The following is a 26,735-nucleotide window of genomic DNA, read 5'->3' on the forward strand; positions in this document are numbered from 1 at the left end:
AGCGAGAGGGCCAAGATCGAACGCTGAAGACAAGAAGGCTGGTTTGATGAGGAAGGATATCTGTGTGGCCTTGAGACATCACACAGCCAGAGAGCCCGGCGAATTGCCCTGATGTCCATTGGGCCTGCGGCTGTCCCTGCTCCGCAGTGATTTTGATGGCGGATTTCAATATCAGCTGTGACCTGCCTCCTCCTATCTACCTGCAAACTTCGGCCGTTAGCCCTCGCCCATGGTTGGGATCTAGAGATCATCTTCGGCCAGTGATAAACTATCATCGAGGGTTCTTCTTGGCCATTGTATCCTGCTGTTGCCTTTACACTGATTAGAGCCCAATTGGACTTCTACTCTGTCTTGCTTGGACGGCTTTGGGTCTTTGTGGTTTTGATTTACTTTAATATTATTCTTTTTATTTTTTATTATTTGAATTGTTATATCTTTACTATTTAATAATTGTTTTCTCAGGTATTTTAGCTAGATTGTGAGCCTTCGGGACAGTTAGGGAAGTTCCAAGTACCTAATTTTATTTTATTGTAATCGGTTCTGGGTTCCTGGGGAGGGCGGGCTATAAAAATGAACAAATAAATAAATAAAAAAGGTTTGGATAATTTCCTAAAAGAGAAGTCTATAGGCCATTATTGAGATGTCTTGAGGGAATCCACTGTTTTATTCCTAGGATAAACAGCTTGGGATCTAGCTACTACTTGGGATTTAGCTAAGTTCTTGGGACCTGGGTTGGCCACTGTTGGAAACAGGATACTGGGATTGATGGACCTTGTCTGTCCCAGTATCACAATTCTTATGTGAGCCAAATATAGAACATTCAAGCCATTGTGACATCACTGATGAGTTTGGTTCTCAGGCATTGGTGGAATGAGGCATTGTGACATCAGAATCTCAGCTCTGGAATGTTGCTACTCTTTGGGTTTCTGTCAGGTACTTGGGACCTGGGTTGGCCACTGTTGGAAACAGGATACTGGGCTTGATGGACCTTTGCTCTGTCCCAGTATGACAATTCTGATGATCTTATGTATGTGAGCCAAGTATTGGACAGTTAAGCCATTGTGACATCACTGCTGAGGTTAGCTCTCAGGCATTGGTGGAATGAGCCATTGTGACATCAGAATCTCAGCTCTGGAATGTTGCTACTCTTTGGGTTTCTGTCAGGTACTTGGGACCTAGGTTGGCCACTGTTGGAAACAGGATACTGGGCTTGATGGACCTTTGCTCTGTCCCAGTATGAAAATTCTGATGTTCCTATGTATGTGAGCCAAGTATTGGACAGTTAAGCCATTGTGACATCACTGCTGAGGTTAGCTCTCAGGCATTGGTGGAATGAGGCATTGTGATATCAGAATCTCAGCTCCGGAATGTTGCTACTCTTTGGGTTTCTGTCAGGTACTTGGGACCTGGGTTGGCCACTGTTGGAAACAGGATACTGGGCTTGATAGACCTTCAGTCTGTCCCAATATGGCAATTCTTATGTTCTTATAATTTCTAAACCACAGAAGCTGCCTAGTTGAGATGAACACTGCTGTGGTCCTGGGCAAGATTCTCTATTAAGTTCATAAATGGTATCTACCACATAAAGCAAGCTAACTTCTTAGGGCTCCATTTGTCTTCCTCTGTATCATCCTTCTGGAGCTGAGCGCAACAAAAACATCCCTGTTTGCCTAGGTTGCTCCTTGACCTATTTTGGCTCCTTTAATCTGCTTTGATTAAAAAGGTCTTATGTAGCAAAAATGCAAATTCAGGGCAAAATCCCTGACTTGCCCCTGAGAATCTGCCCCCTTCAATAAAGATCCTGGGAAATCTTGCAGAGGAAGCTTTAGCTCCCTTCAGGCCCATGCTGGAATGTGAAACAGGTCCCTGAGTCACCAGCTGCTGAGGGGACAAGATGGCCGATTCTCCTGAGACTACATGACCCTGGGCAAGCCTTGAAGAAGCAGCTGCCTCCTAAAAGCTGCCTCTCTGGATGCCAATACAGAGCACCACACCCCTGTCAAACACTACATTGTCCTGAATTGTTTAAGCAACAGGAACAACATGTTGTATCAACCTATAGCAGCCAGTGAGCAGCAACCATGACCAATCAGGCCTGCTGCAAAGCCAATCAAAAACACCAACTCAGCAGCCCTTTTCTGGCGCAAACAAGCTGTAGTGGGGGAGAAGAGGGAAGGTTGGGGAAAAAAACATGGGATACTCCTACTTCTGATCTGCCTTGAACCTGTTGATCATTCCAATCTGAAGCTGTCTCACTGCTCTGGACCTGGTAGTTTCCCACTGGGAGGGAAGATGACGCATGAGTCAAGGAGCTCACTCCCACCACTGTACCATGCTGATCTAAAACACATAACCAAATGCTACAGACAATGGTAAAAACCAAGGAGACTCTCTTTTTTAAAAAATTAAACAGAAAAAGGAGGGGGTGGAAATTGAGGAAGAAGGGTACTAGATTCAGTGCCTGGACTCTTCTAGGGATCGCTTGGCAGGACTCTGGATCTACCTTTAACAAGGTTGCTCATCTGATTGATCAACAGGGCCCAAGAGCTTGCTCACCAGATCAACCTATGGCTGCCATATAGAATGCCCATCACTATCTGCTTGAGTATTCTTACTGGGGAGCTGTCAGAGCTCAAAGGTCTATGTCTGACAGGCATGATGCATGTGTTCTTGCCTGGTCTGCAGGACAAAAGGGTCAAGGGTCATGAATTTGATTACCCCTTCTGTGGGTACAATCAAAGCCATATACATATACTATATGCAGGTACTTTTTCAGCCCTAGTGAGCTCACAATCTTAAGGTGTTTTTTCTTACCTGGGGCAGTAGAGGATTAAGTGACTTGCCCAGGGTCACAAGGAGCTGAAGTGGGATCAAACGCTGAAGACCATAGGCAGCACTGGAGGGAATGTGAGGATTGTTGTATCTTTTAATCCTCTTGTACAGGGGTGCCCACACTTTTTGGGCTTGCGAGCTACTTTTTAAATGACCAAGTCAAAATGATCTACCAACAATAAAATTTAAAAAAAACACAAAGCACACTGTACGCAGAGAAAATGTTAATTATCATTCCTATTCCAGGGTTTTTCAAAGAGGTCAAAGCAGATGACTCTATGCACTATCACCTCAGTAACAACCATACAAAAATAGACAAATATACCCCCCTCCCTTTTTACTAAACCACGATAGCAGTTTTTAGCGCAGGGAGCTGCGCTGAATGCCCAGCGCTGCTCTCGACACTCATAGGCTCCCTGAGCTAAAAACCTCTATTGCAGTTTAGTAAAAGGGAACCTTAGTGTAAAATATAGACAGCAGATATAAATTCAGACACATTTTGATCACTAAATTTAAAATAAAATCATTTTTCCTACCTTGTCTGGTGATTTCATGAGTCTCTGGTTGCACTTTCTTCTTCTGACTGTACATCAAATCTTTCTTCCCTTCTTTCAGCCTGTATGCTTCCTCTCCTCCAGACCTCATTCCTTCCCCCAACTTTTCCTTCCTCTTCCCTGCCCTTTCTTTCTCTCTGCCTCGCTTTCTTTTTTTTTCTGTTTCTCTTCTTTCCTTCTGTCTCCCTGCCTGCCCTTTTTCTTTCTTTCTCCCTGCCCTCCCCCAAGCCACTGCCACTGCCATTGCCATCGGGGACCAGGACCCAAACGCCACCAATAACAGGCCCCAAGCTCTCCCTGCTTCGGCAAACCAGCATTCCTCTCCCCTACGTCAATTCTGCCGTCGGGAAGAGGAAGGCTGATCAGCCCAAGATCGTGATCAATCTATTGGGGAAATGCTGCCGGGTCCTGCCTTCGCGGAAACTGAAAGTAGACAGGACCCGGCAGCAAGAAGAGGAAATGCTTCATTTACTTGTCTCCCGCCTTAGCCCGTAGTGAACGCTTGCTTCAGGGCTCTCAACATGTGCGTGTCAGCATCCCTTCTCCCCTCCCCCCGGACATAACTTCCGGTTTCAGAGAGAAGAGAAGCCGGCACACACACTTTAGAGCCCGGAGCATAAGTTCGCTATGGGCTGAAATCTCCAAGCCGTTTTTTTTTTTGGGGGGTGTTTATGTTCAGCAGCAGCAGATGACAGCTGGGCGGACCGCCCAGCTAAAAGGCCCTAGGGAGAACACTGGAGAGGAAGGCTGATCGGCCCGTAGATCAGGACGGCAACACGAGTCTGCGATCGACTCACGTTGCCTTCCTGAGCTACTGGTCGATCGCGATCGACGTGTTGGGCACCCCTGCTCTTGTACATCCGTGTTTTGCAGGGTGGAATGCAAAAGCATCATTGCAGGAAATCAGGGTTTACAAGTCTGCTGGCCCTATTAGACTGAAGTCTTCATCCCCAGTGCTTGTAGGTCTCCCTCTGAAAGCAGCCACCATGGAGTTGAGGACAGTGTCTTCTGTGTATATATATAGCACTGTGTGTTTCCAGTAGCGCTATAGGAATGAGAAATAGCAGCAGTAACCTTTTAGAATATCAGATTTGTGTTCCCATGCTTGCCTGCACTGATACTTTCTCTCCTTATGCCACCCTTTCTGCAGAGCTCTGGTGCTCCTCCATACCAAGGTCTGCTGGGGAATGCAGACACAGGACACATGGACATGGCGTACCGTGTTGTGGCAGATCACGTGCGCACCCTGGCTGTGTGTATTGCTGATGGCGCATATCCAGGCATGTCTGGAGCGGAGTAAGTAGGTGGTCTGGGCCTGTTATAAAATACAGGGAGTTAGTGTAATGCTTATGTTGTATTATGGTTGAGTGGGGATGCTCTTGGAAGGTATGGCAGCTGACCCTGACACATTGGGTAGGGCGATCTAGTGCTGGCTTTAGCAGGGCCATGCCGTTTGCCGCCTTGGACTTTTTTGTTGTTGAAATAAAGTCTAGACATTCCAGAATGTTGATTTGATACTTTTCCCACCTGGTGTAGGAGTTGGACAGTAATCCCTGATTCATTTGCAGAACCACATGGAAAAACCTTCCCATTAGTTAAAGTCCCTAGCTGCTGTGAACATTGTTTTTTATGGTATACGAGAGTTCTTACTACTAATAGGTCTCCCACAGTCCATCACCACACAAGCCTGGTGGTCTAGTGGGTTGTCCCCCCCCCCAAAAAAAAAAAACCCAACACAAAACACTCCCAATCCTCCCCTCATATTTTTTTTTAGAAGGTATGAGGCAGGCCTGCCAGCAAGAGAGAATGAGCTCCCCTCCTGTTGGTCTAAAAAGGAAGACCAGCAGGAGGGGAGCTCACTCCTGCCGGCAAGCCCACTTCTTCAAAATAGAAAACCTTCCCCTTCCCGGTGCATATGGGGAGGGGCCTAAGGCCTTGATTGGCTCAAGCATCCGACCTCACCCATTTGAGGGGCCTTATGTGCCAGGGCCAATTGTAGTCTTAGGCCTCCCAGTGCATCCCAGGAAGTTCTGAGAAGGGGAAGGCCCACCATTTTGAAGAGGCAAGCCTGCTGGTGGAAGGGAATGAGCTTTCCTCCTGCCAGTCTTCTAAAAAGGTTTTGGGGGGGTATGGCCTGCTAGACCAACAGGTTAGTGTGGTGGGGGTAGGGTTAATTGTGTAGCTCGTGTGTGCTGTGCACACACAACAGCTGTGCCCATTTAAAAAAAAAAAAAGCCTGTGGCAGGAGGGAGTGGGCAGCCCTCCTGCTGATCTTCCACATGGGGTGGGGGGGAGGCATCAGCGGAGGATGGCAATGGCGAGTGGGGCACTAGGCTACAAGAATCAGGGCTGGTGGCAGGTCTGAGCTGCTTTATTTTCCTGTCAGTGCCTGAGCCAATCAGTGCTCAGACCCTGCCAGTAAATATCGGCCTTGATTCCCTTACATGTGGATCGGAGGGGGGGGTTGGATTTCTATTAATAATATATGAATGATAAGATATTATATTCACGTGGTATATTTTTTGTTGTATATGGAAGTGGGAGGGGGTGGGGGATATATCTTTTTGTTGTATGATATGGAAGATTTTCAAGTGATATTGTATTCTAATTGTTTGATATTTACTGTACACTTGTTGTGAATTATAAAATGATTTATTGCAGACTGGTGCTGCGTCGTATTCTGCGCAGGGCAGTGAGGTTTGCCTCTGAAGTCCTGCAGGCACCTCCAGGGTTTCTGGCCAGCCTTGTCCCCACTGTGGCTGAAATTCTGGTAAGAGTCTCTAATGTGGTAGCCACTTACTTGCAGGGAACTTGGCTTCCCCTCTTATTCCTTAGGCCTGGGGGCTCCTGTCGCACACCAGTCGAACAGCAGTGATTATGCCAAATGAGTGAGATACCAATCTCTGTAGTTCTTGCAGTTTCTGGCAGATTTCTGTATAATGTTCCCTGGAATAAGGAGAGAGGATGAGTGTGGTGGTGGCCTTTAAGGAGAGCTGAATGGAAGGAGGCTGTGTATACTGATGTCCAGACAAAAGCTGAATGTTATGGGGTGGACTGGCTTGTAAAAATCTTCATTGATTGTCACTGTTTCCACAGGGTCCTGCCTACCCGGAGCTGAAGCAAAACACAGACAGGGTGAGCCATGATCATACTGGGATCTTCTGCTAGACAGGTGCTTGGATTTGCAGCTATAACTGTGGCCGATGTGCATATCTGCCTCTAATCCTGACTTGTGCTCACACTTGAGACTTTACTTCATACACAGATGTTTGCAAAGAGCTTCCTGTAGTTGAGTGAAAGGGATCAGAGGTGTGGTGGGGGTGGGCAGGGGATACTGAGCACAGTGCATGTGTGTGGGGAGAGGAGGAGGGTGAATGCAACATATATGAAGGTGAAGGCTTCAGTGTGGTGGGAAGGAAAACAGAAAGATGGAGAAACCAACCAGGTACATATGAGACAGGTAGAGAGATGGTGACTAAGGTGGGAAACATAGGCCATGAAAGGATCAGAGACAAGGGAGAAGCAAGTTGATCTGGGAGATAAAATGCAGATGGTGGTGGCAAGGATATCATGAAACAACAAGAAAGTTGACCCTGATCCCTCCACAAAAGGGAATGCAACCAAAAAGAAAAGACTTGTGGAGAGTTGATGTCCAAGATGATGGCTTTATTAGAGTAATTAGATAATCCACATAAAAATGTGTAGGGCCTAGACCACTGCAAACATAGGGACCCAACATGGTCCGTGTTTCGACACTACTGTCTTCCTCAGAGGTTCCTATAGGTCCTATAAGCAGGCTTGTGGATTACATAATAATAAAAATGATAACTCCAGCGCTGGTGAGATGCACTCAGTATTTAATCCACAAGCTTGCTTATAGGACCTATAGGAACCCCTGAGGAAGACAGTAGTGTCAAAACATGGACCGTGTTTCCAGTGGTCTAGGCCCTAGACATTTTTATGTGGATTATCTAATTGCTCTAATAAAGCCATCATCTTGGACATTAACTCTCCACAAGGATATCATGGAAACAGGAGGGAGAGGCTGTGGGGGTGGGGAAGAAGTGCAGGTCTATAGCAGTTGGGAGGTTGAGATCGAAAGAGGAGGTGATTAGCAACTAGCATCAAGAGAGAGGGTCAGGAATGTGGGGAAGCTGGAGCCAGTGGGCTTCCATGGTGAAATATAACATATCTGTTACGGTGCGTACTCATGTGTGATTGCCCTTCTCACGTTCCGTTGTGGTGGTGGTGACTTTTGCATCTAGTGCAGAATGAAGGGGGCTTCAGACGTTGCCTTCTGCAGTGATTTGATTATGCTTTTTCTTTGCAGATTGTGAACATTATTAATGAGAATGAGGCTGACTTCCTGGCCTCGCTGCAGCGCGGATGCCGAATCATTGACCACACTTTGCAGCAGGCACCACATGCTCAGGAGTTCCCAGGTGAGGCTGTGTGCAGCATATAACCAGTGGTAGCAAATGGGGGAAATTTGAGGGAAGGCCTCATCAACCCAATTTAGCTTGACTCAACAGAGAAAACATTAGATGGCTATCCATTCCCTGTCACTGTCTCAGAAAGTCTCATACTTCTAGGGGTTCTGTTGTCTCAGTGGCAGAGTATTTGGGGAAACCCAGATTCATTTCCTGGGCCCAGCCAGGATGATGTGAGGGGAGAAAGTGAGAGTCCCAGCCGCTGTTCAGTAGCATCCCTTCTTGACCAGACTGGGGATGTATATGTATTGGGCTCAGGAGACAGCCATTCTTTCTGGCTTTTGGCCAAAAGGAGCTCTGTGGGTAAGCCTTGTGATTTGGCAGCAGGACCATGGGCTAGAGACCAGTTTGATTCCTGAGTCCAGCATCTGTTGCTTGACTAGTCAAGGCTTGGGAGGAGGGAGTAGAAACATAGAGTATGACGGCAGAAAAGGGCTGTCGGCCCAACAAGTCTGCCCACTCAAAGAACCCTCCCTCAACAAGAACCCTCCTTCTAAATATTTCCCCAGAGCGAACCCACATGTTTATCCCATCGTCCCTTGAAGTCGAGTGCGTTACTGGCCTCAACTACCTGACATGGATGACCATTCCATCGATCAACCACCCTTTCGGTGAAGAAGTATTTCCTGATGTCACCATGAAATCTCCCACCCTTGAGTTTGAGCAGATGCTCTCTTGTTGCCGTGGGACCCGTAAGGAAAAAGATATCTTCCTCCACCTCAATACGGCTCGTAAGATATTTGGGGTTTTTTTTGTTTTGTTTTGTTTTTTTCTTTCTTAAATTTTTTTTTTTTATATATCTTTATTCCTTTTTACATTATACAAACAAGTGTACAATAAATCAAGTCATACTATACATTCTTCACTTGAAACTTTACAATCATCTTATACCATAAATTACCTTCCCTCCCTCCCTTTCCAAATATTTTTGTAACTACTCATCCTAATGTCATAAAACCCACCCATCCACCCTCCCACCCTATACATACTAAATGGGGATAAATTCAATTATTTCCCGTAAGATATTTGAATGTCTATATCATGTCACCCCTTTCTCTGCGTTCTTCGAGAGAATATAACTGCAACCTGCTTAGACGGTCTTCATATGGGAGATCCTTAAGTCCTGAGACCATCTTGGTGGCTATACGCTGAACCGACTCCATTCTCTTCACATCCTTTTGATAATATGGCCTCCAAAACTGAACACAGTACTTCAGATGAGGTCTCACCATGGACCTGTACAATGGCATTATAACTTCAGGCTTTCGGCTGATAAAATTTCTTTGGATGCAACTCAGCATTTGTCTAGCCTTAGATGAAGCTTTCTCCACCTGATTGGCAGTTTTCATATCTTCACTAATGATTACACCCATGTCTCGTTCTGCGACAGTTCTTGTTAAGAGAGTTGGTGTTCACAGCACCTTCAACTGGTTGCCAGAGGCACATGTGGTTCGTTCACTTCTGGTCAGAGAAAGATTACATAGAAACATAGAAATAGACGGCAGATAAGGGCCACGGCCCATCTAGTCTGCCCACCCCAATGACCCTCCCCTACCTTTCTCTGTGAATAGATCCCACGTGTCTATCCCATTTGGCCTTAAAATCAGGCACGCTGCTGGCCTCAATAACCTGAAGTGGAAGATTATTCCAGCGATCAACCACCCTTTCGGTGAAAAAGAATTTCCGGTGTCCCCGTGCAGTTTCCCGCCCCTGATTTTCCACGGATGCCCCCTTGTTGCCGCGGGACCCTTGAAAAAAGAAGATATCTTCTTCCACCTCGATGCGGCCCTTGAGATACTTGAATGTCTCGATCATGTCACCTCTCTCTCTGTGTTCCTCGAGTGAGTACAGCTGCAACTTATCCAGCCGTTCCTCGTACAGGAGATCCTTGAGTCCTGAGACCATCCGGGTGGCCATTCTCTGGACCGACTCCAGTCTCAGCACATCCTTACGGTAATGCGGCCTCCAGAATTGCACACAGTATTCCAGGTGGGGCCTCACCATGGATCTATACAATGGCATAATGACTTCAGGCTTACGGCTGACGAAATCCTGCGTATGCAACCTATGATTTGTCTTGCCTTGGATGAAGCTTGCTCCACTTGATTGGCAGTCTTCATGTTGGGATATATGGAAAGGGATTACTAATGAGAATCCCCAGGTAGCCAGTAGGGAACTCTGGTCCTCGAGAGCCATATTCCAGTTGGGTTTTCAGGATTTCCCCAATGAATATGCAGGAGATCTATTTGCATGCACTGCTTTCAATGCATAGTCATTGGGGAAATCCTAAAAACCCGACTGGAATATGGCTCTCGAGGACCGGCGTTCCCTACCCCTGCAGTAAGGGATTGTTCTCATTGACCTGGCAGCTGCCAAGCCACAAATAGAATCTTATAGTGAAGGATGAACATGGTGTAGGTTCTCTTGGCGTATCACTCTTTGATTTTGAATTGGATCTTTCTCATTTGCAAGCAGCAATTACAGTAGGTTGTTTGGATCACATTTTTGAACATGGCATATTTCACCTCTTCTTTATCAACTACATTCAATTTGATTGTCTGACTTTATTTGATTTTTTTTTTTTTTTAGCCCATTCTCCCAAAGGAGTTCAGAATGGGTTACAAATCAGGTACTCAAGCATAAGAATTGTCATATTAGGACAGACCAAAGGTCCATCAAGCCCAGTATCCTGTTTCCAACAGTGATCAACCCAGGTCACAAAGACCTAGCTAGATCCCAAGTAGCAAAACAGATTCTATGCTGTTTATCCTAGGAATAAGTAACCATCTCAATAATGGCCTATGGACTTCTCTTTCAGGAAATTATCCAAACCTTTATTAAACCCCTCTAAGCTAACTGATTTCACCACATTCTCTGGCAATGAGTTCCAGGTGGCCTCACAGTCTGTCAAATGTACCTGGAACAGTGGAGAATTAAATGACTTGCCCAGGGTTACCAGGGGCAGTGCAGGGTTTGAACCCATAGCCTCAGGGTGCTGAGGCTGTAGCTCTAAGCAGTATTTAGCCCACAGGGCATTGCAAGTGGGTTCTCCTGTATACCTGACCATAACTATTACTAATTATTGTCCTACTCAACATCTCTGTTACTCTACTCAATGTCTTCTTGTTTTGCCTTCTTAGATTCAACGAAAGGTGCTGAATTCTTTTTATTGGCCCACAAACTATGAAACTCTTTGCCTCTAGTATTAAGATCTGTATTTTCTTATGTGAAGTTATGTTTAAATGATTTTTATTATTCCAGCAGTAAGAAGCAAATACAAACAGTAGTACCATTCAGGAAATAACATTTTCAACAATATAATCAGTTCCCCTCCCATCCCCCCCCTCCCCTCTCCTCCCCAAGAATCCATGTGGGAATAAAATCTTAAAGATTCAGAAGTCTACTGCGAGAACGCAGTGTGAGGTCCTGCCAGAAGTGCTCCCACACCTGACAAAATTTGCGACCCGGGCCAAGAGTCAAGTCTCCCACCATGCGTCTCTCCAGTGTTGCGTGCACTATCATTAGGGATCTCCATTGTGCATATGACGGGGGATCACGGGAGAGCCAGTTGGTGAAGATGGCTTTTTTTCCCATCAAAAGGGCTCTGGAGATAAATGCTGACATTCTCCTGGGTTTGGGCGAGGCTATATTATAAAATCCAAATAACGCCCTTGGTTGCGGAAGCCATTGCCTTCCCCAAAGCGATGTGGTATATAGGCCCAGATGTCTCCAAAACTGTTGGATTGCGGGGCAGGCCCAAAACATGTGACTCAAAGATGCGCGAGCCTGATTGTATTTCGGGCAAGAATGCGACGCAGTAATCCCCATCCGGGCTGCACGTTCCGGTGGAATGTAAAGTCTAAGAACAATTTTCAATTGCATTTCCCAGTGAGTAATATTGGGTGACACCTTCTGAATGTTCTTCAGGACCCGTTGTAACTGTTGAGCCATCAACTGGCAATGCAAGTCCTCAGCCCACGCTGTCGCTAATATATCCAAATTCGTACTTGGTTGGCAATCCCGGATCCCCACAATATGAAATCGTAGAGGAATCCTCTGTTGGGCTGAAAGGCTGAAGAGTTCCGAAAGCGCCTCCCTGCAGACATCAGTAAGGGTAGCCACTGGGAGGGACTGAACATAGTGACGGATCTGGTAATAGGCAAAGAGATCATTAGCCTGTAGATCAAAAGTTCGTTGCAGCTCGGCAAATGTGACCAGGCTCCCCTCCTCTGAAAACAGGTGAAAAAGATATTGTAGACCTTGTGCTTGCCACCTAAGAAAGGTGGCATTTTGCATGCCTGGCTGGAAATCTCCATTGCCCTGTATAGGCAAATATAAAGACACCCTAGAAGACAATTTGGCTGTTTTACAGACCCATCTCCATGTCCTTCTGGCTGGCGTAAAAATGGGGTAGTGAGACACCAAAGGACGCATCCTCGGATCCGCCACATGTAGAAAATAGCTCACATGGAACGGAGCCAGCAAAGATAACTCCAGTGGTGTAGCAGAAAAATCAGATGTTCCTCTAAACCAATCATTAATATGTCTCATCTGATAAGCCATAGCATACCAACGTACATTTAATAAACCATAGCCCCCCCCTATCCCTGGGCAGACACATCCGTAGCAAGGGCATACGTGGTCGCTTACCACCCCATAGAAAACGCTATAGCTCTTTCGTTAAACGAATGTTATGGGCATGGGACAGCAGCAGAGGTAAAACCTGAAAGCGATATAACCATTTGGGAAAGAGCACCATATTAAAAAGGGCTACCCGGCCTGGCACCGATAAGGGAAAAGTGGACCAATTCTGTAGATGTTGTGAGGTGTCTTGAAGCAATGGGGTGATATTGCTGGTGTACAGGGTCGTAAGGTCTCGGGGGATCTGTACCCCCAAATAGCGAATTGAAGTCTGAGCCCACGTAAATGGGAAGTGACCGCTCCAAGTCTGTTGTAGTGTCAGGGGGCTAACTAGGGCCATAGATTTCTGGTAGTTCAACGTAAATCCCGAATAAAATTTGAATTCGTTAAACGCTTGCAATAAATATCGAACAGAGTGAACGGGGTCAGTTAGCAAAAATAATAGGTCATCTGCAAAGGCCAACACTTTGAGTGAATGAGTCCCGAAGTCCACACCCACTATGTCGGGGTCCTGAGACACTGTGCGAAGAAAGGGTTCGAGGTACAATAGAAATAAGAGGGGTGACAGGGGACAGCCCTGTCGAGTTCCCCTCTCAATAGGTATTGGGTCAGTAATAATGTCATTTAGTCTTGCTGTTGGAGTGGAATGTAAAGTGTGTAATGCCGAGGCGAACCAGCCAGATATCCCCATACAATTTAACACTTCAAAGAGGTACGTCCAATTGACCTGGTCGAACGCCTGTGCCGCATTCAAACTGAGTAGAAGCATAAGAGTGTGATGGAATTGCATGTGCGCTAAGGCTATCAATGCTTTACATACGTTGTGTACTGCTTGTCTACCCTGTACAAAGCCGACTTGTGTGGATGCAATCACATCGGGGAGAAGGGTCGCTAATCTATCAGCTAAGATTTTGGACAGAATTTTGATGTCTACATTCAGCAAAGAAATTGGACGATAGGACTCGGGAGCAGAACTGTCTTTGCCAGGCTTCAATATCAACATGATTAAAGCCTCATTCGCTTCTCCAGGGAAATGTTCATCCTGGATTACCTGGGAGTAATAGATGTGAAGTTCCTACTAAAACATAATAACATAGTAAATGACGGCAGATAAAGACTACTCATTATTTCTGTAATGCTACTTTACATATGCAGCGCTGTACATCAATACATAAGAGACAGTCCCTGCTCAAAAGAGCTTACAATCTAGTCAAGACAGACAAACTGGACAAGAAGGTGCATCTATACACAGTGCTCAGGTGGAGAAATTTACAGAGGGAACGATAAGACAGATATTGGTGCTAAGATGGGTTGGAGTTTGCAATTGAAAGCAGCTTCAAAGAAGTGGGTTTTGAGTCTGGATTTGAATAAGAGATGGAGCTTGACGTACCCAGTCAGGCAGTTTGTTCCAGGCAGACGGTGCAGCAAAGTAGAAGGGACGGAGTCTGGAGTTGGCCGTAGAGGAGAAGGGTATAGATAAGAGAGAGTTACCTGATGAGTGGAGTGCTCGAGGAAAGTGGGGGGAGAGACGAGAGAGTTGAAATACTGAAGAGCTGCAAAGCGAATACACTTTTGCATGTCATTAAGATGAGTTTTAACTGTATGTGGAAACAGAAAGAGCCAATGAAGTGACTTGAGGAGAGGGATAATGTGGGCATAGCGACATTGGCAGAGTATGAGGCATGCGACACAGTTCAAAGCAAAGCTGGATTAAGTAAGGCCCCTCTATTTCAATGACAGGATTTGTGACGCTCAGGTTCTGCCACCTGGTTTATTTTTGTCTCTGTAATACTCTTTGTTTTTATCAACTGACTTATCTTATACTTTTAGACTGTTTTACATTACATTACCATCAAACGTCTTAGAACAGTCCAAAATGCGGCCGTCCGCCTCATCTATGATCTCAAAAAATACGACCATGTTAGCCCCTACTACACCAAACTCCATTGGCTCCCAGTAGAGGCAAGGATCATCTTTAAGTTCGCCTGCCTCTGTTTCAAAACTCTAACAGGATCTTCCCCAATCTACTTGTCTGAGCACCTTGAAATAGCAGGCCCCTCTCGCACACGAAACGCCCACCTATTCACCTTTCCCTCCCTAAAAGGCTGCCTCTACAAGAGATTCACTGATAGAACCCTAGCATTCCAAGCGGGCAAATGGAACAATTGCCTTACCGCCCTCATCTCCAACTCCCCGCCCTACCACCTGTTCAGGAAGTCACTAAAAACCTACCTCTTCGACAAATTCCGCTAACGCTGCCTTCCCCCCTTCCCTGCACCCTCCTGACCTCGACATGCCTCCATTCCCTCTGACTACGCCCCCCTCCCAAGCCACTACGGCCTCTCTTTCTCAAGCTCTGTTTTATCTAATTGCCCTGCCTTTTCATTGCCTCACATTTAACTTCACTGTAAATGTACCACCGCTTTAACATGGAACATCGCTGTATACGTACAGTCTCTTCTTTAGTATATGCCTTTTTATTACTGCTATTTATGTAACATCTTTGTAAATGTAATAACACTGTAATATGTATCATCGCTGTAAATGTACAGTCTCTTCTATTGTTAACCGCATTGAACTTCCATGGTATTGCGGGATACAAGAATAAAGTTATTATTACATTAGAGATTTCTATTTCGCCATTACCTTGCATTTTTCAAGGTGGATTACAAAAGAGTTATAGAAGGAGGGTTACAAAGTAAGATCACAGACCATTTCCAAAGAGTAGATCAAGTGGGAGAAGATGGGAAGAAGGAAGGTATTCATAGTATTAAGCCTTTTTTTGTGTTTAGTGTATGTCTTTACGCTTCTTTCCTATCTGATAAGAACATAAGAATAGCCTTACTAGGTCAGACCAATGGTCCATCAAGCCCAGTAGCCCATTCTCACGGTGGCCAATCTAGGTCACTAGTACCTGGCCATTTCTTTCCCTTCCCTTCTCTATTTTAGCCTATAACTTGCTTTATTGTTGTAACACTAAAGGTGGTATAGTAAATTTCTTAATAAACCATTAGGCGAGGGGAATTATCTATCTAGGGGACAGAGGTTGGAGGAGAAGAACGCCCACATAAGATGATAGAGGAAGAGGTAGAATGGAGGGGCAGGAGGACAGGAAAGACTAATCTGCCAAAGAGAGGTTTACTGCAATAAGGTAGAAACCGGACACATGTTAAACCTGAATTCTTCCTGGTACAGAGATCCTGTGTGTGTTGGGTCAATTTGGGGGATGGCTCTAATGCACGTGTCTTTTTCTTTCATGATATAGTGGATGTGGCATGGTCTTTACATAGAAACTTGGGCTTCCCCTTGGATCTGATCAATCTCATGCTGAAAGAGAAGGACATAGGACTCAATTTAACAGCGCTGGATCAATTGGCAGAGGAGGAGGCTCAGGCAAGTGAGTGGGAGAGAAGTTGTGCATGTAAGGGTGTGAGTGGGGCTGCCTGAGTCCAATAGCAAATTTTGTTTTATAGTTAAGTGGCTAAAATCTGCTACGCTGCTTGATCTCGGCCACTTTCAAGGACCCTAAGCAGTATATGACATGTTGACTGTGAAATATACGCACAATCATTTTTAAAACAAATTTCAGTCACTCTTTTATGCCAAGTCAATTTGTTCTTGGTGTGAGGTAGTATGAGGACCACGGAAGATGCTTTTTCTGTGTGAGTGAGGTCAGTGGTTGAAGGAGGCTCCTGGTGGTGGGTGATATCAGTACTATGAGTGTCTTTGTACTGAGTGAACAAAATGTATTTTTAATAAGCAAAACATGTTCTAACATTGCCCTAATATGTGTTTGTGTAGAAGAAAGGTGAGAACCAGCAGAGGGAAGGTTTAGGCAGAGGTTTGCAGCTTGATGTTCACTCCCTGGCTGAACTGCAGAGACGAGCCATTCCCACCACTGATGAGTCTCCAAAATATGCCTACACCCTGGGAGTAGATGGCAGATATGGTGAGAGGGCTGCTGTGGACTCTGGGGGGTAAACCAGCTTTACTATATAGTTATGGTGATTTACTGCTTTTCTGTATGAGGTTCATCCACTTCCCCACTGTTAACTTCAGGAAACCATCCCTGTATCATTCTTTAAGGAGAGAGGGAAGAATCAGAATATGAATGGGCCCAGCCACTAACCCTCAAGCCTTGCATTGAAGAATGTTGGTATAGAAGGATTGAGGCTGAGATAGACACGTAAGAATGTCAGTCTCTGGTATCCAGAGCAGATATTGTGATGTCATAATACCACATTCCACCAATGCCTAAGAGCCAACCTCATCAGTGATGTCACAATGGCTTCATTATCCTTTATTTAGCTCACATAAGAATCAGAGTATGAATGGGCTCAGCCACTGACCCTCAAGCCTTGCATTGAAGAATGTTGGTGTAGAAGGACTGAGGTTGAGATAGACACTAAAGAAGGACACGGGATGGTTTCCTATGGGGACAAATTCTGTCACCGTGTCATTCTCTGGGGACTAATAAATATAAGATCTATAGACAGAAAGGGGGAAATGGTATGAAACCAAAAAAGGAGGGATCTGATATGTAAAATGAAGATTTCATACCAGTGTGGTGTTATGTAATTAAAGCCCCAACCACATAAGAACTGCTCTACTGAGCTAGACAATCAGTCCATCTTGTTTCTGTGGCGAGTCCAGGTCACAAGTCCTTGGCAGAATCCCAAAAATTCCATGCTACTCATACTAGAAATAAATAGTAGTTTACTTCCACATCAGCCTTAATAATGACTTGCAAAGTTTTCTTCCAGGAACTTGTCCAGTACTTTATTTTTTAAACCCTTATAATCCAAAAGGGCATTTGTCTGGGTAGAAATGTAGCCCTCTAAATTGTGTGTTTCCTCTGATGTTTAGACCTAAAGATTCTGTCCAGGAGGTGGGGTTGGGTCTTTCTGATGGTCCCCTTTTTCCTTCCCGTCCTAAAGAAAGGGAAAGCAAGTGAATAGCAAGAGGGCTAGAAAAAGAGTGCGTATTTTGAAAGCCTGTGTTTTATTTGCCATCAGTCTTCGGTCCTTGCCAGGCCACCATCCTTATGCTATATAAAGACCAGTTGCTACTGTCGGAGGTTCCTGAGGGGCAGCGCTGTGGTGTTGTCCTGGACCAGACCAGCTTCTATGCAGAGGAGGGTGGACAGTGCTATGATCAGGGCTACTTCATCCGAATTGGTCAACAGGTGAGCAGCTCCTGATTGGTAAGGCCAGACTTTAGTACAGGAAGAGGCGGTCGGAGCATACAGTGAGTGATTTCCTTCACTCGCCGGCGCTCCTGCTGCCCTTTCCTGCCTCTCCAGCTGCCCTCTCCTGCCTCCCCTGCTCGGTCATTTGCGGTTGGAAAATACCGTGAATGACCGGGACTGCAAACTGCTGACCGCGAATTTGCAGGGGAGCACTGTATATCCCTGTAACTTCATCGCATGTCCCCATGTCTTTGAAATTTTTAATGGAGTGAAAAATCGATCCACTTGTACCCGTTCTACTCCACTCAGGATTTTGTAGACTTCAATCATATCTCCCCTCAGCCGTGTCTTTTCCAAGCTGAAGAGCCTTAACCGTTTTAGTCTTTCTTCTCACGAGAGGAGTTCCATCCCCTTTACCATCTTGGTCACTCTTCTTTGAACCTTTTCTAGCGCCACTATATCTTTCTTGAGATAAGGATACCAGAACTGAACGCAATACTACAGATGAGGCCACATGCTCAGTAGAGCTTACAGGCTGATTAAAACAGACAAACAGGACAAATGAGCCACCATCCTACAAATGAAACTATCACCTAATAACTGCCCCACCGCCCCACAAATGGCCTCTACTTCCAGAACCTATCCTCCTGCAACTGCCCCATCACCTCATGTATAAATTGCCAGACAGTTTGTGACAGAAGTGGAAATCTCTCACATACAAAGAGCCACAAAACCAGAATTTACAGTACTGGAGAACCTCCTCTCTCCCTCAAGAAAAGGCCTCCTTCACTTCCCACCACTCTCTCTCAATTCATTCCAGTCTGCTACCAACAGCACCTCGAGCAGCTCTTCCACCTCTCCCCTTCAGTTTTGATATCTACTCGGCCTTTGTGATGAGTGGAACGTGGAAAAATGCAAGGTCATGCATATAGGTAAAAAGAACCCGTTGTTCAAATACAAATTGGGGGGGGCATTATTGGGAGACAGCAGTCTTGAGAGAGACTTGGGTGTGCTGGTAGATGCATCACTGAAGCCATCTGCTCAGTGCGCAGCAGCCTCGAAAAAAGCCAACAGGATGCTGGGCATCATAAAGAGGGGCATAACAACCAGGACGCGGGAAGTCATCATGCCATTGTATAGAGCTATGGTGCGTCCACATCTGGAATACTGCGTTCAATATTGGTCGCCGTACCTCAAGAAGGACATGGCAGTGCTTGAGAGAGTCCAAAGGAGAGCAACGAAACTGGTAAGAGGGCTGGAACACTGCCCATACGCCGAGAGGTTGGATAGGCTGGGGCTCTTCTCTCTGGAAAAAAGGAGGCTCAGGGGAGATATGATAGAGACCTTCAAGATCATGAGGGGCATAGAGAGGGTGGATAGGGACAGATTCTTCAGACTGAAAGGGACAACAAGTACGAGGGGGCATTCGGAGAAACTGAAGGGAGATAGGTTCAAAACAAATGCAAGGAAGTTTTTTTTCACCCAAAGGGTCGTGGACACTTGGAATGCGCTACCGGAGGAAGTGATCAGGCAGAGTACGGTACAGGGATTCAAACAGGGATTGGACGGATTCCTGAGGGATAAAGGGATCGTGGGATACTGAGAGAGGTGCTGGGATGTAACACAGGTATAGAAAGCTAACCAGGTAATAAGTATAGAAACCCAACCAGGTAGTGCATGTGCAAGACCGGAGGGTTAGGACTTCGATGGGAAGATAAAACTCAATGGGAAACCAAGGTGGCAAGGGGGCCCCTTCTGGTGTCTCAGACAGGCCGTGACCTGTTCGGGCCGCCGCGGGAGCGGACTGCTGGGCAAGATGGACCTGTGGTCTGACCCAGCGGAGGCACTGCTTATGTTCTTATGTTCTTATGTTCTCTGAATGGAATAGGGAGCCAGAAAAGATGCCAGAGAGGACTTATGGGGGCCTAGACTAGTGCTGCCCGATTCACGATTCAAATTGGTTCACCGATTCACTTCGGGTGAATCGATTCAAATCGATTCAAAACAAACAAAAAAAAAATCGGCTTCCTGATTTGGCTAACCCTCGCCCCCTAAAGCAGGCAGCGGCAGCACTGCTCAAGCTGGCCGGCCGCTGTCAGCCGGTTAGTGCTGCTGTCCGGTTCCCCCCCGGCGCCGGTTCTCCCCCCTGGTGTCTGGCTTCCCTCCCCCCGGCATCTCGCTTCCCCCCTGGCCGCCTTGCACCGTTTACCATATAGAAGCAGCCTGCAGCAAAATCGCGATGCCAGCGATCTTTGCGCTGCTTCGGTGCTGTTTCCTCTGCCGTGGTCCCGCCCCTCCTTTGACGCAGAGGAGGGTTGGGACCGCGACGGAGGAAACAGCACCGAAGCAGCGCAAAGATCGCTGGCATCCCGATCTTGCTGCAGGCTGCTTCTATACGGTAAACGGTGCGGGGAGGCCAGGGGGAACACACAGGCCTTCCCGAGGGGGAGTGAGTAGTCCTTGGGGGGGGGGCAGGCCTTCAAGGGGGACAGCAGGCAGGCCTTCAAGGGAGGGGACAAGCTTTCAGGGGGGGAACAGGCCTTCAGGGGGGACAGGCAGGCAGGCCTTCAAGGGATGCAGGCCTTCAAGGGGGGAACAGGCCTTCATGGGGGGGGAGAAGCCTTCATGGGGGGAGACAGGCCTTCAGGGGGTAAAGGCAGGCAGGCCTTCAAGGGGGTAGATACAGGCCTTCAGGGGGGGTGCAGGCTTTCAAGGGGGAGGACAGGCCTTCAGGGGTGGGATGCAGACCTTTAAGGGGGAACAGGCCTTCAGGAGAGGGGGGCCCTGGTGTAGAAGTAAACGAAGGGAGGGAAGGGGGGTTCAAAGAGACGTGCATATGCAGGACTTTGGAGGGGAAGAAATAATGGGTCTGAAAATAAAGCAGAGGGAGAGAGATGATGGACCATGGGATTTAGGGAGGGAAGGAACAGAAAGGGAGAGAAGTTGGACACAAGGGATGGTGTGGAGGGGGGATAGAGATACTGCATAGGAGGGTAGTTGGGAAAAGAAAAGGAGAGATGGTGGACCCTGGGTTGGTGGGGAAGGAGGGAGAGATGCTGGATGAAAGGGTAGTTAAAAAAAGGTGGATCTGTGGAGGGAGATGAAAAAAAGGAAAGATACCAGACTTCCTGGGGAGGGAAGGGAAATGGAAAGGGAGGACAGAGTTGGCAGATGGATGGTTAGCACGGAGAAAGGAGACCCTGGCAAGCAAGTTATCAGAAGACAACCAGAGCCTGGGACCAACAAGATTTGAATAATGACCAGACAACAAAAGGTAGAAAAACTAATTTTATTATCCATTTTGTGATTACAATATGTCATATTTGAAATGTGCATTCTGCCAGAGCTGGTGTTAGACCGCGAACATGAGTTAGGATTTAACAGAGAGAGGAAAAGTCTTTTTTATTTGTTTATTTTGTTTACACCACAGCGCCAGTGTGGTTAGGAGAAGGTAAAGGGGGTGAAGAGGCTATAAAATAAACCCACCAGGATGTTTGAAAAAAAGAACTATAATTTTTGGTGGAACTCAGTTTGCCATATATATAAAATGGAACATACATTTGCAACACAAAAAGGATATATGGATAAATTCAAAAAGATTTGGGGACCATTAACAAAATATTGTAATAATTGAATTTCATTTTCCCATAATAAGAAAATAGTTAAAGAAGAAAGGGAGGGAGGGGATATGGGAGGGGGGTTTATACTCTTTATTATAAATTATAAATAAAATATTATTAATAGATGGTATTCTTACATGAAAACAATGTAATAAAGGGAAGGGAAAAAGGTTAATAATTTAAAAAATAATTGATAAAATCATTACAATATATATGTTGTATAACTTTATAAGAAAAATAATTACAGTTATATGATATATAAAATCATAAGAAATATAAGATAAGAAATGTTATGTATAAAATACATTATAGAAATATCAAGTGTATTATTAAGATAATTGTATGAAAATTTATGACACTTGTTGTTAAATGAAAAAAAATCAATAAAAAAAAAAACAACAAACAAACACCCAATTGGACAGGAAAATCGAATTGAAAAACCAATTCAATAGGCTGAATCGAATTGAATCGAAATGAAATGTTTTTTCATGAATCGGGCAGCACTAGCCTAGACTCAAATAACTTTATGCGCATGCCACTAACTCTGTGACTGGTGCTTCCCCGATGCTGTAGGTCTCTGTGGTGGTGGGAGGACAGGGAGTAACTTCCACGTCAGGTAGTTGAGGCCAGTAACGTGCTCAACTTCAAGGGATGATGGGATAAACATGTGGGTTCACTCCGGGGAAATGCTTAGGGGGAGGGTTCTTTGAGTGGGCAGACTTGTTGGGCCGACGGCCCTTTTCTGCCATCATACTCTATGTTTCTTTCCCTGGTGCTGAAGATAGAGCAGAGCATCACGCTCTGATAGCTGTACCCCTTTGTTTCCTTGGGGCAAATGGTCTTTATTTTTCTCTAGGTGCAGGTGTAGAGATAAGGGATATGTAGTTAGGAAAAGATTGAGACAGTGCTCAAAGGGGCCTGGATCCATCTCTTTCCTCTTCCTGCTCCTCATTGTCCCCAGTTGTCCCCCAGTAGAAAAACTCATGCTCTGTTCAATTTCCCTTCTGTAAAAAGTTGTAAAAGCAAGAAGTTCCTAAATCACTCTTTAGCATCTCAGGCAGCTTCTCATGAAAAAAAATTTCGATCATTGTTGCTCACAGCTGTTTCTTACAGACATTTTAGAAAACAGCTGAAAACCTATCTTTTCTCCAAATACCTGACTAGCTGACTCATTCAAATATACGATTGTGTTTAATGTTTATAATCTTTTGTAAACCTCATAGAACTTTTTGGTAATGCGGTCTTATAAGTATTATGTTATGTTATGTTTTCAGTTTTGTACCTGTCAGTTTCCTCTGGTAGCACTATTTTATGAGCTGAATTGCACTCCATGGTCTAATACAGTGTTTGGCAAACTTTGCAAGCTGCAGCACACTAAACCGGTGGCCGCGGCTCGAGGGCACCCAGATGTGCGTGGATGTTGACATTAAGCACATGCACAGAGGCCCTCCAGATAGGGCCCTGAGCCGCCAGTGGGGGGTGGCACACAGTTTGCGATACACTGGTCTAATAGAATCTGCTGACATTTCACAGATAGAAACGCTGAAACAGAAGCCATCCGTACCATCTGTGCATACTCTCTTCTGCAATTGCCCTGTGCTCTCTTGAGTTCAGATAATGGTCCTTGTCTCTACAGTTTCCATGGAAGACTTTGATGTTTATGTTTGTGTGAAGGATTATTTTTTTGTGCAGCAGGACTGGTAGTCTTGACCATTGGGTTTTAACCCCCACTGTTTTGTTTTCCTGCTCCACCTCCCATCACTCTGGGAAGCGCTCCACCCCCCTCAGTCTTACTCTCTACAAGCGAGGCATAGGGAGCCAGGCTGTTCTGCTTGAGTTCGATCTTTATTTTTTTAGATTTTTATTAGCCATTCAGGGGCTGAGGTCAGTAGCCCAAATGCACATGCCTCGCATGATTTCTATGTGGCCACTCTGCATCAGTAGTTTCCAAAGCTCGGGGTCCATACCCTTGGGAGCAATCTCCAGGTTCTGTCCACAGTGAGCTTGAGCACAGACTGAGCGGGTCCTGTGGCGGTTTATCCAGGATCACAGCCAACTGTGTTTCTCCCCCTCCCCTCCCCCCATGATGTTGCCCTGCACCAATGGGAGTCTGAGGTCCAGTTCCATGTCGGGGACTGGACGGCAGTCCGAAAAAACAAGCCATTTGTTGGACTTCAGGCTTGTCTGAGGCAGAAATCTTCTCTAATCTCTGATCAGAGACTTTCCTATCTCCAGCACAGTACAACAGCATGGCACAGTGAGTAAGGCTATTGCAGCCTATGGGAAAAATTCGGGGGGGGGTCCTTTAAAACTCATTTTTGAAGGTTTATGAGGATAGGGCTCAGGTTCTCCCTTCCTTGCATTTTTTGAGTTGTATTTTTTTCTCCACGGGCTGGGCTGTTTAAGGCATGAGAATCGCTATTATGGCAGCCATCTTGGATTTCTGAATTATTTCTTTTTTTTTTTAAGTCTCTATCTTCCTCAATACCCCCTTATTTTGACTGAAAATAGTATTGATGGACTTCTCAGGTGGAAATACTTCGGATTCATGTCATATTTGCAGTGGATGCCTATCTGAAGCCAGAGAAAGCAGACTTGGTGTTCCTGGCAAAGCACAGCTGCATATCGGTGGATAAATGCAAGAAGCCACTGCGGGAGACCCTGCCAGGACTCTTGGGGCAACCTACGCCGTGGTTCGCTCTAAAATTCATACACACGATGTATGAAGCCTTTTTAGATTTTAAAAGCCGACCTAACCCCCATGGGGGCTTCAGCGGAGGTAGTATCAGAATTTTTAGTTAAAGGTGCAGGATCCACCTCAAGGAGCCATGTTGATTTCTCGGGGACCCAAGCTCTGGTGGACTCAAGGACGAAGGTTCAAAGTCCATGCCTTTAATTTCTTATTTAGTGTCCTTGGTGAAGGCCTGGAAGTGCTTCAGTACCTGGTGCAAGTAACATTGCTCGGGACCCAGTGACCACACCAGTTTCGGTAGTGCTTGACTTCGTGCAGGAAGGTTTGAAGAAGGGCCTGGTGGTTGGCTCTATCACGGTACAGATAGCTGGTCTTTCCTGCTTCAGAGTACAGTTCAATAACCCAATTTGGCATCTCATCCGGATGTATCCAGATTTTTGAAGGAAGCCTTGTGTCTTCGCCTTTCAGTGTGACAGCATTTTCTGTCTTGGAACCTTAATCTGATACTGTGGGCACTTCTGAAGGCCCCATATGAACCTTTTAGAGGAGGCGTTTCTGAACAGTTAAGACAGTTTTCTTAGTGGCTGTGATGTCAGCAAGAATGGTGTCAGAGCTGCATGCTCTGTCCTACAGGGAACCCGTTCATTTCATCTCAGAGGCTAGTATCTCAATTTGAATGGTCTCTTCCTTCCTACCAAAGGTTATGTCCAGTTTTCACTTAAACCAGGAGGTGCGATTCCCAGCTTTCACACCTATGGGAGTGAAGAATACAGATAAACTGTTGAAAGTTCTGGATATGTGACAAATTTTGATTTGTTACTTGGGAGGTGACCAACAAATTCCATCTGCCTGATCACTTCTTTGTGCTTATGAATGCAGCACGACAGAGGAGGCTGACGTCTAAGTGACCATATCCAGGTGGATCAGGTTGGCCATATTTTCTGCCTACATTGGGAGCACAAAGAGGTCTCCAAGGTAGAACAAGAGGGCACTCTCTAAAGTTAAAAGGGGATAGATTCCGTACAAATGTAAGGAAGTTCTTCTTTACCCAGAGAGTGGTGGAAAGCTGGAACGCTCTTCCTGTGGCTGGTATAGGAGAAAACACCCTCCAGGGATTCAAGACAAAGTTAGACAAGTTCCTGCTAAACTGGAACGTATGCAGGTAGGGCTAGTCTTAGGGCACTGGTCTTTGACCTAGGGTCCGCCGCGTGAGCAGACTGCTGGGCATGATGGACCACTGGTCTGATTCAGCAGCGGCAATTCTTATGTTTTTCAGTGACAGTGAAGGTGCACTCCACTCGTAGCATCGCATCATCTTTGGCAGAGTAGAGCAGTCTCTCCTGCAGAGATTTGTAGGTTGGCCAGTTGGTCCAATCTCCACACATTACCTAAGTTTTACAGGGTGGATGTGGCAGCCAGATTGGGCACCGCTTTTGGGTTCTCCATGTTGGTAGCAGGCTCATATATCCCACCATAGGAACCGGGGACTGCTCTATGTCCCGATGGACAATACTACCAGTCATATTGCACAAGAAGGAAAGATTAGGTTCTTAGCTTGTTAATCTTCTTTCTTGTAACCAGGATTGGTAGTAGAGAATGACACTGGGACAAATTTGTCCCCCCGTCCCCGCAGGAATTCAATTTCCTCATCCCGTCCCCGTGAATTTTGTTGTTGTCCCTGTCCCATTCCTGTAAGCTCTGCCTTAACCACACAAGCCTTGAACACTTATGATTTTAAAGCGTTTGAGGCTTGTGCAAATAAGGATTGAGCTTTCAGGAATGGGACAGGGACAGGAAAAGAACTTGCTGGGACGGAAAAATGAGTTCCCGTGGGGACAGGGAAACATTTTTCCCTGTGTCATTCTCTAACTAGTAGTCTTGATGCCCACCCTGCCTGATATATACTAGCCTGCTTTCTGTTTCAGACATGTCTGCTTAGTCAGATGTCTTGTTTCTGTCACCTGCCCGGTAGGGTCAGGAATGAAGAAGAATTTGCTCATATGAGTTATAGAACTATTGTTGCAGAGGGCCCACAGGTAGGTGGTTCCTTTTATTACCACCTTCTAGGTCTCATTTAGAAGTGGTTTTACAACTGTTGTTGTTCAATGTTTGTATTCTGAGCAGAACAGACTTCTGTAGTTTTGGGGAGTTTCCCCGCACTCCTCTCTTCTGTTTGCAGTCTAGGACTCACTAGAAGCTTTGGCACCAACTGAGGGGGAGGAGCTCATCCCAGAGTGATGGGAGGTGGGGCAGGAAAACAAACAATGGGCTCTCTGCAACCCTTCCATCTAATGGGGGTTTAACCCAATGGTCAAGACTACCATTCCTGTTTACAAGAAAGAAGATTAACAAGGTAAGAAACGAACCTTTCCTTTTTCCTGTTAGTGACTCTCATTGGCTGTGGGCAAGTAGAGAGCTAATTAATTTGTTTGGTCTTTGACTGCAGGACATCATGTTTCCAGTGGAGATGGTACAAAAATGTGGAGGATATGTAGTCCATGAGGTTGTAACTCCAGCACCGCTGCAGGTTGGGGACCAGGTCCAGCTCTTCATTGATGAGGTGTGATGGGTGATAAGGTCGTAGGGATCTGTGACTTAATCCTGTGGATTTTACTCTCCCTTTGGATGGAACTTGTGAATGATAGAGGAGAGTGTGGCGCAGTGGTTAAAGCTCCAGCTTCAGAACCCTGGGGTTGTGGGTTCAAACCCACGCTGCAC

General features: G+C 45.9%; 1 protein-coding gene across 7 annotated transcripts in view; it reads left to right on the forward strand.

The window, feature by feature from the left end:
* AARS2 (alanyl-tRNA synthetase 2, mitochondrial) overlaps nt 1-26,735 on the forward strand; it is a 119,662-nt gene that overhangs the window by 34,560 nt on the left and 58,367 nt on the right. For all 7 annotated transcript variants that reach the window (XM_033939986.1, XM_033939983.1, XM_033939987.1 and 4 more), the window contains 8 exons: nt 4,537-4,682; nt 6,048-6,156; nt 6,483-6,521; nt 7,717-7,828; nt 15,783-15,910; nt 16,319-16,466; nt 17,533-17,702; nt 26,464-26,577. In XM_033939986.1, the coding sequence (XP_033795877.1) occupies nt 4,537-4,682; nt 6,048-6,156; nt 6,483-6,521; nt 7,717-7,828; nt 15,783-15,910; nt 16,319-16,466; nt 17,533-17,702; nt 26,464-26,577 (966 nt within the window). The remainder of the gene's footprint in view (nt 1-4,536; nt 4,683-6,047; nt 6,157-6,482; nt 6,522-7,716; nt 7,829-15,782; nt 15,911-16,318; nt 16,467-17,532; nt 17,703-26,463; nt 26,578-26,735) is intronic.

Source organism: Geotrypetes seraphini, chromosome 3, assembly GCF_902459505.1.
Source record: "Geotrypetes seraphini chromosome 3, aGeoSer1.1, whole genome shotgun sequence".
NCBI classification, from domain to species: domain Eukaryota; kingdom Metazoa; phylum Chordata; class Amphibia; order Gymnophiona; family Dermophiidae; genus Geotrypetes; species Geotrypetes seraphini.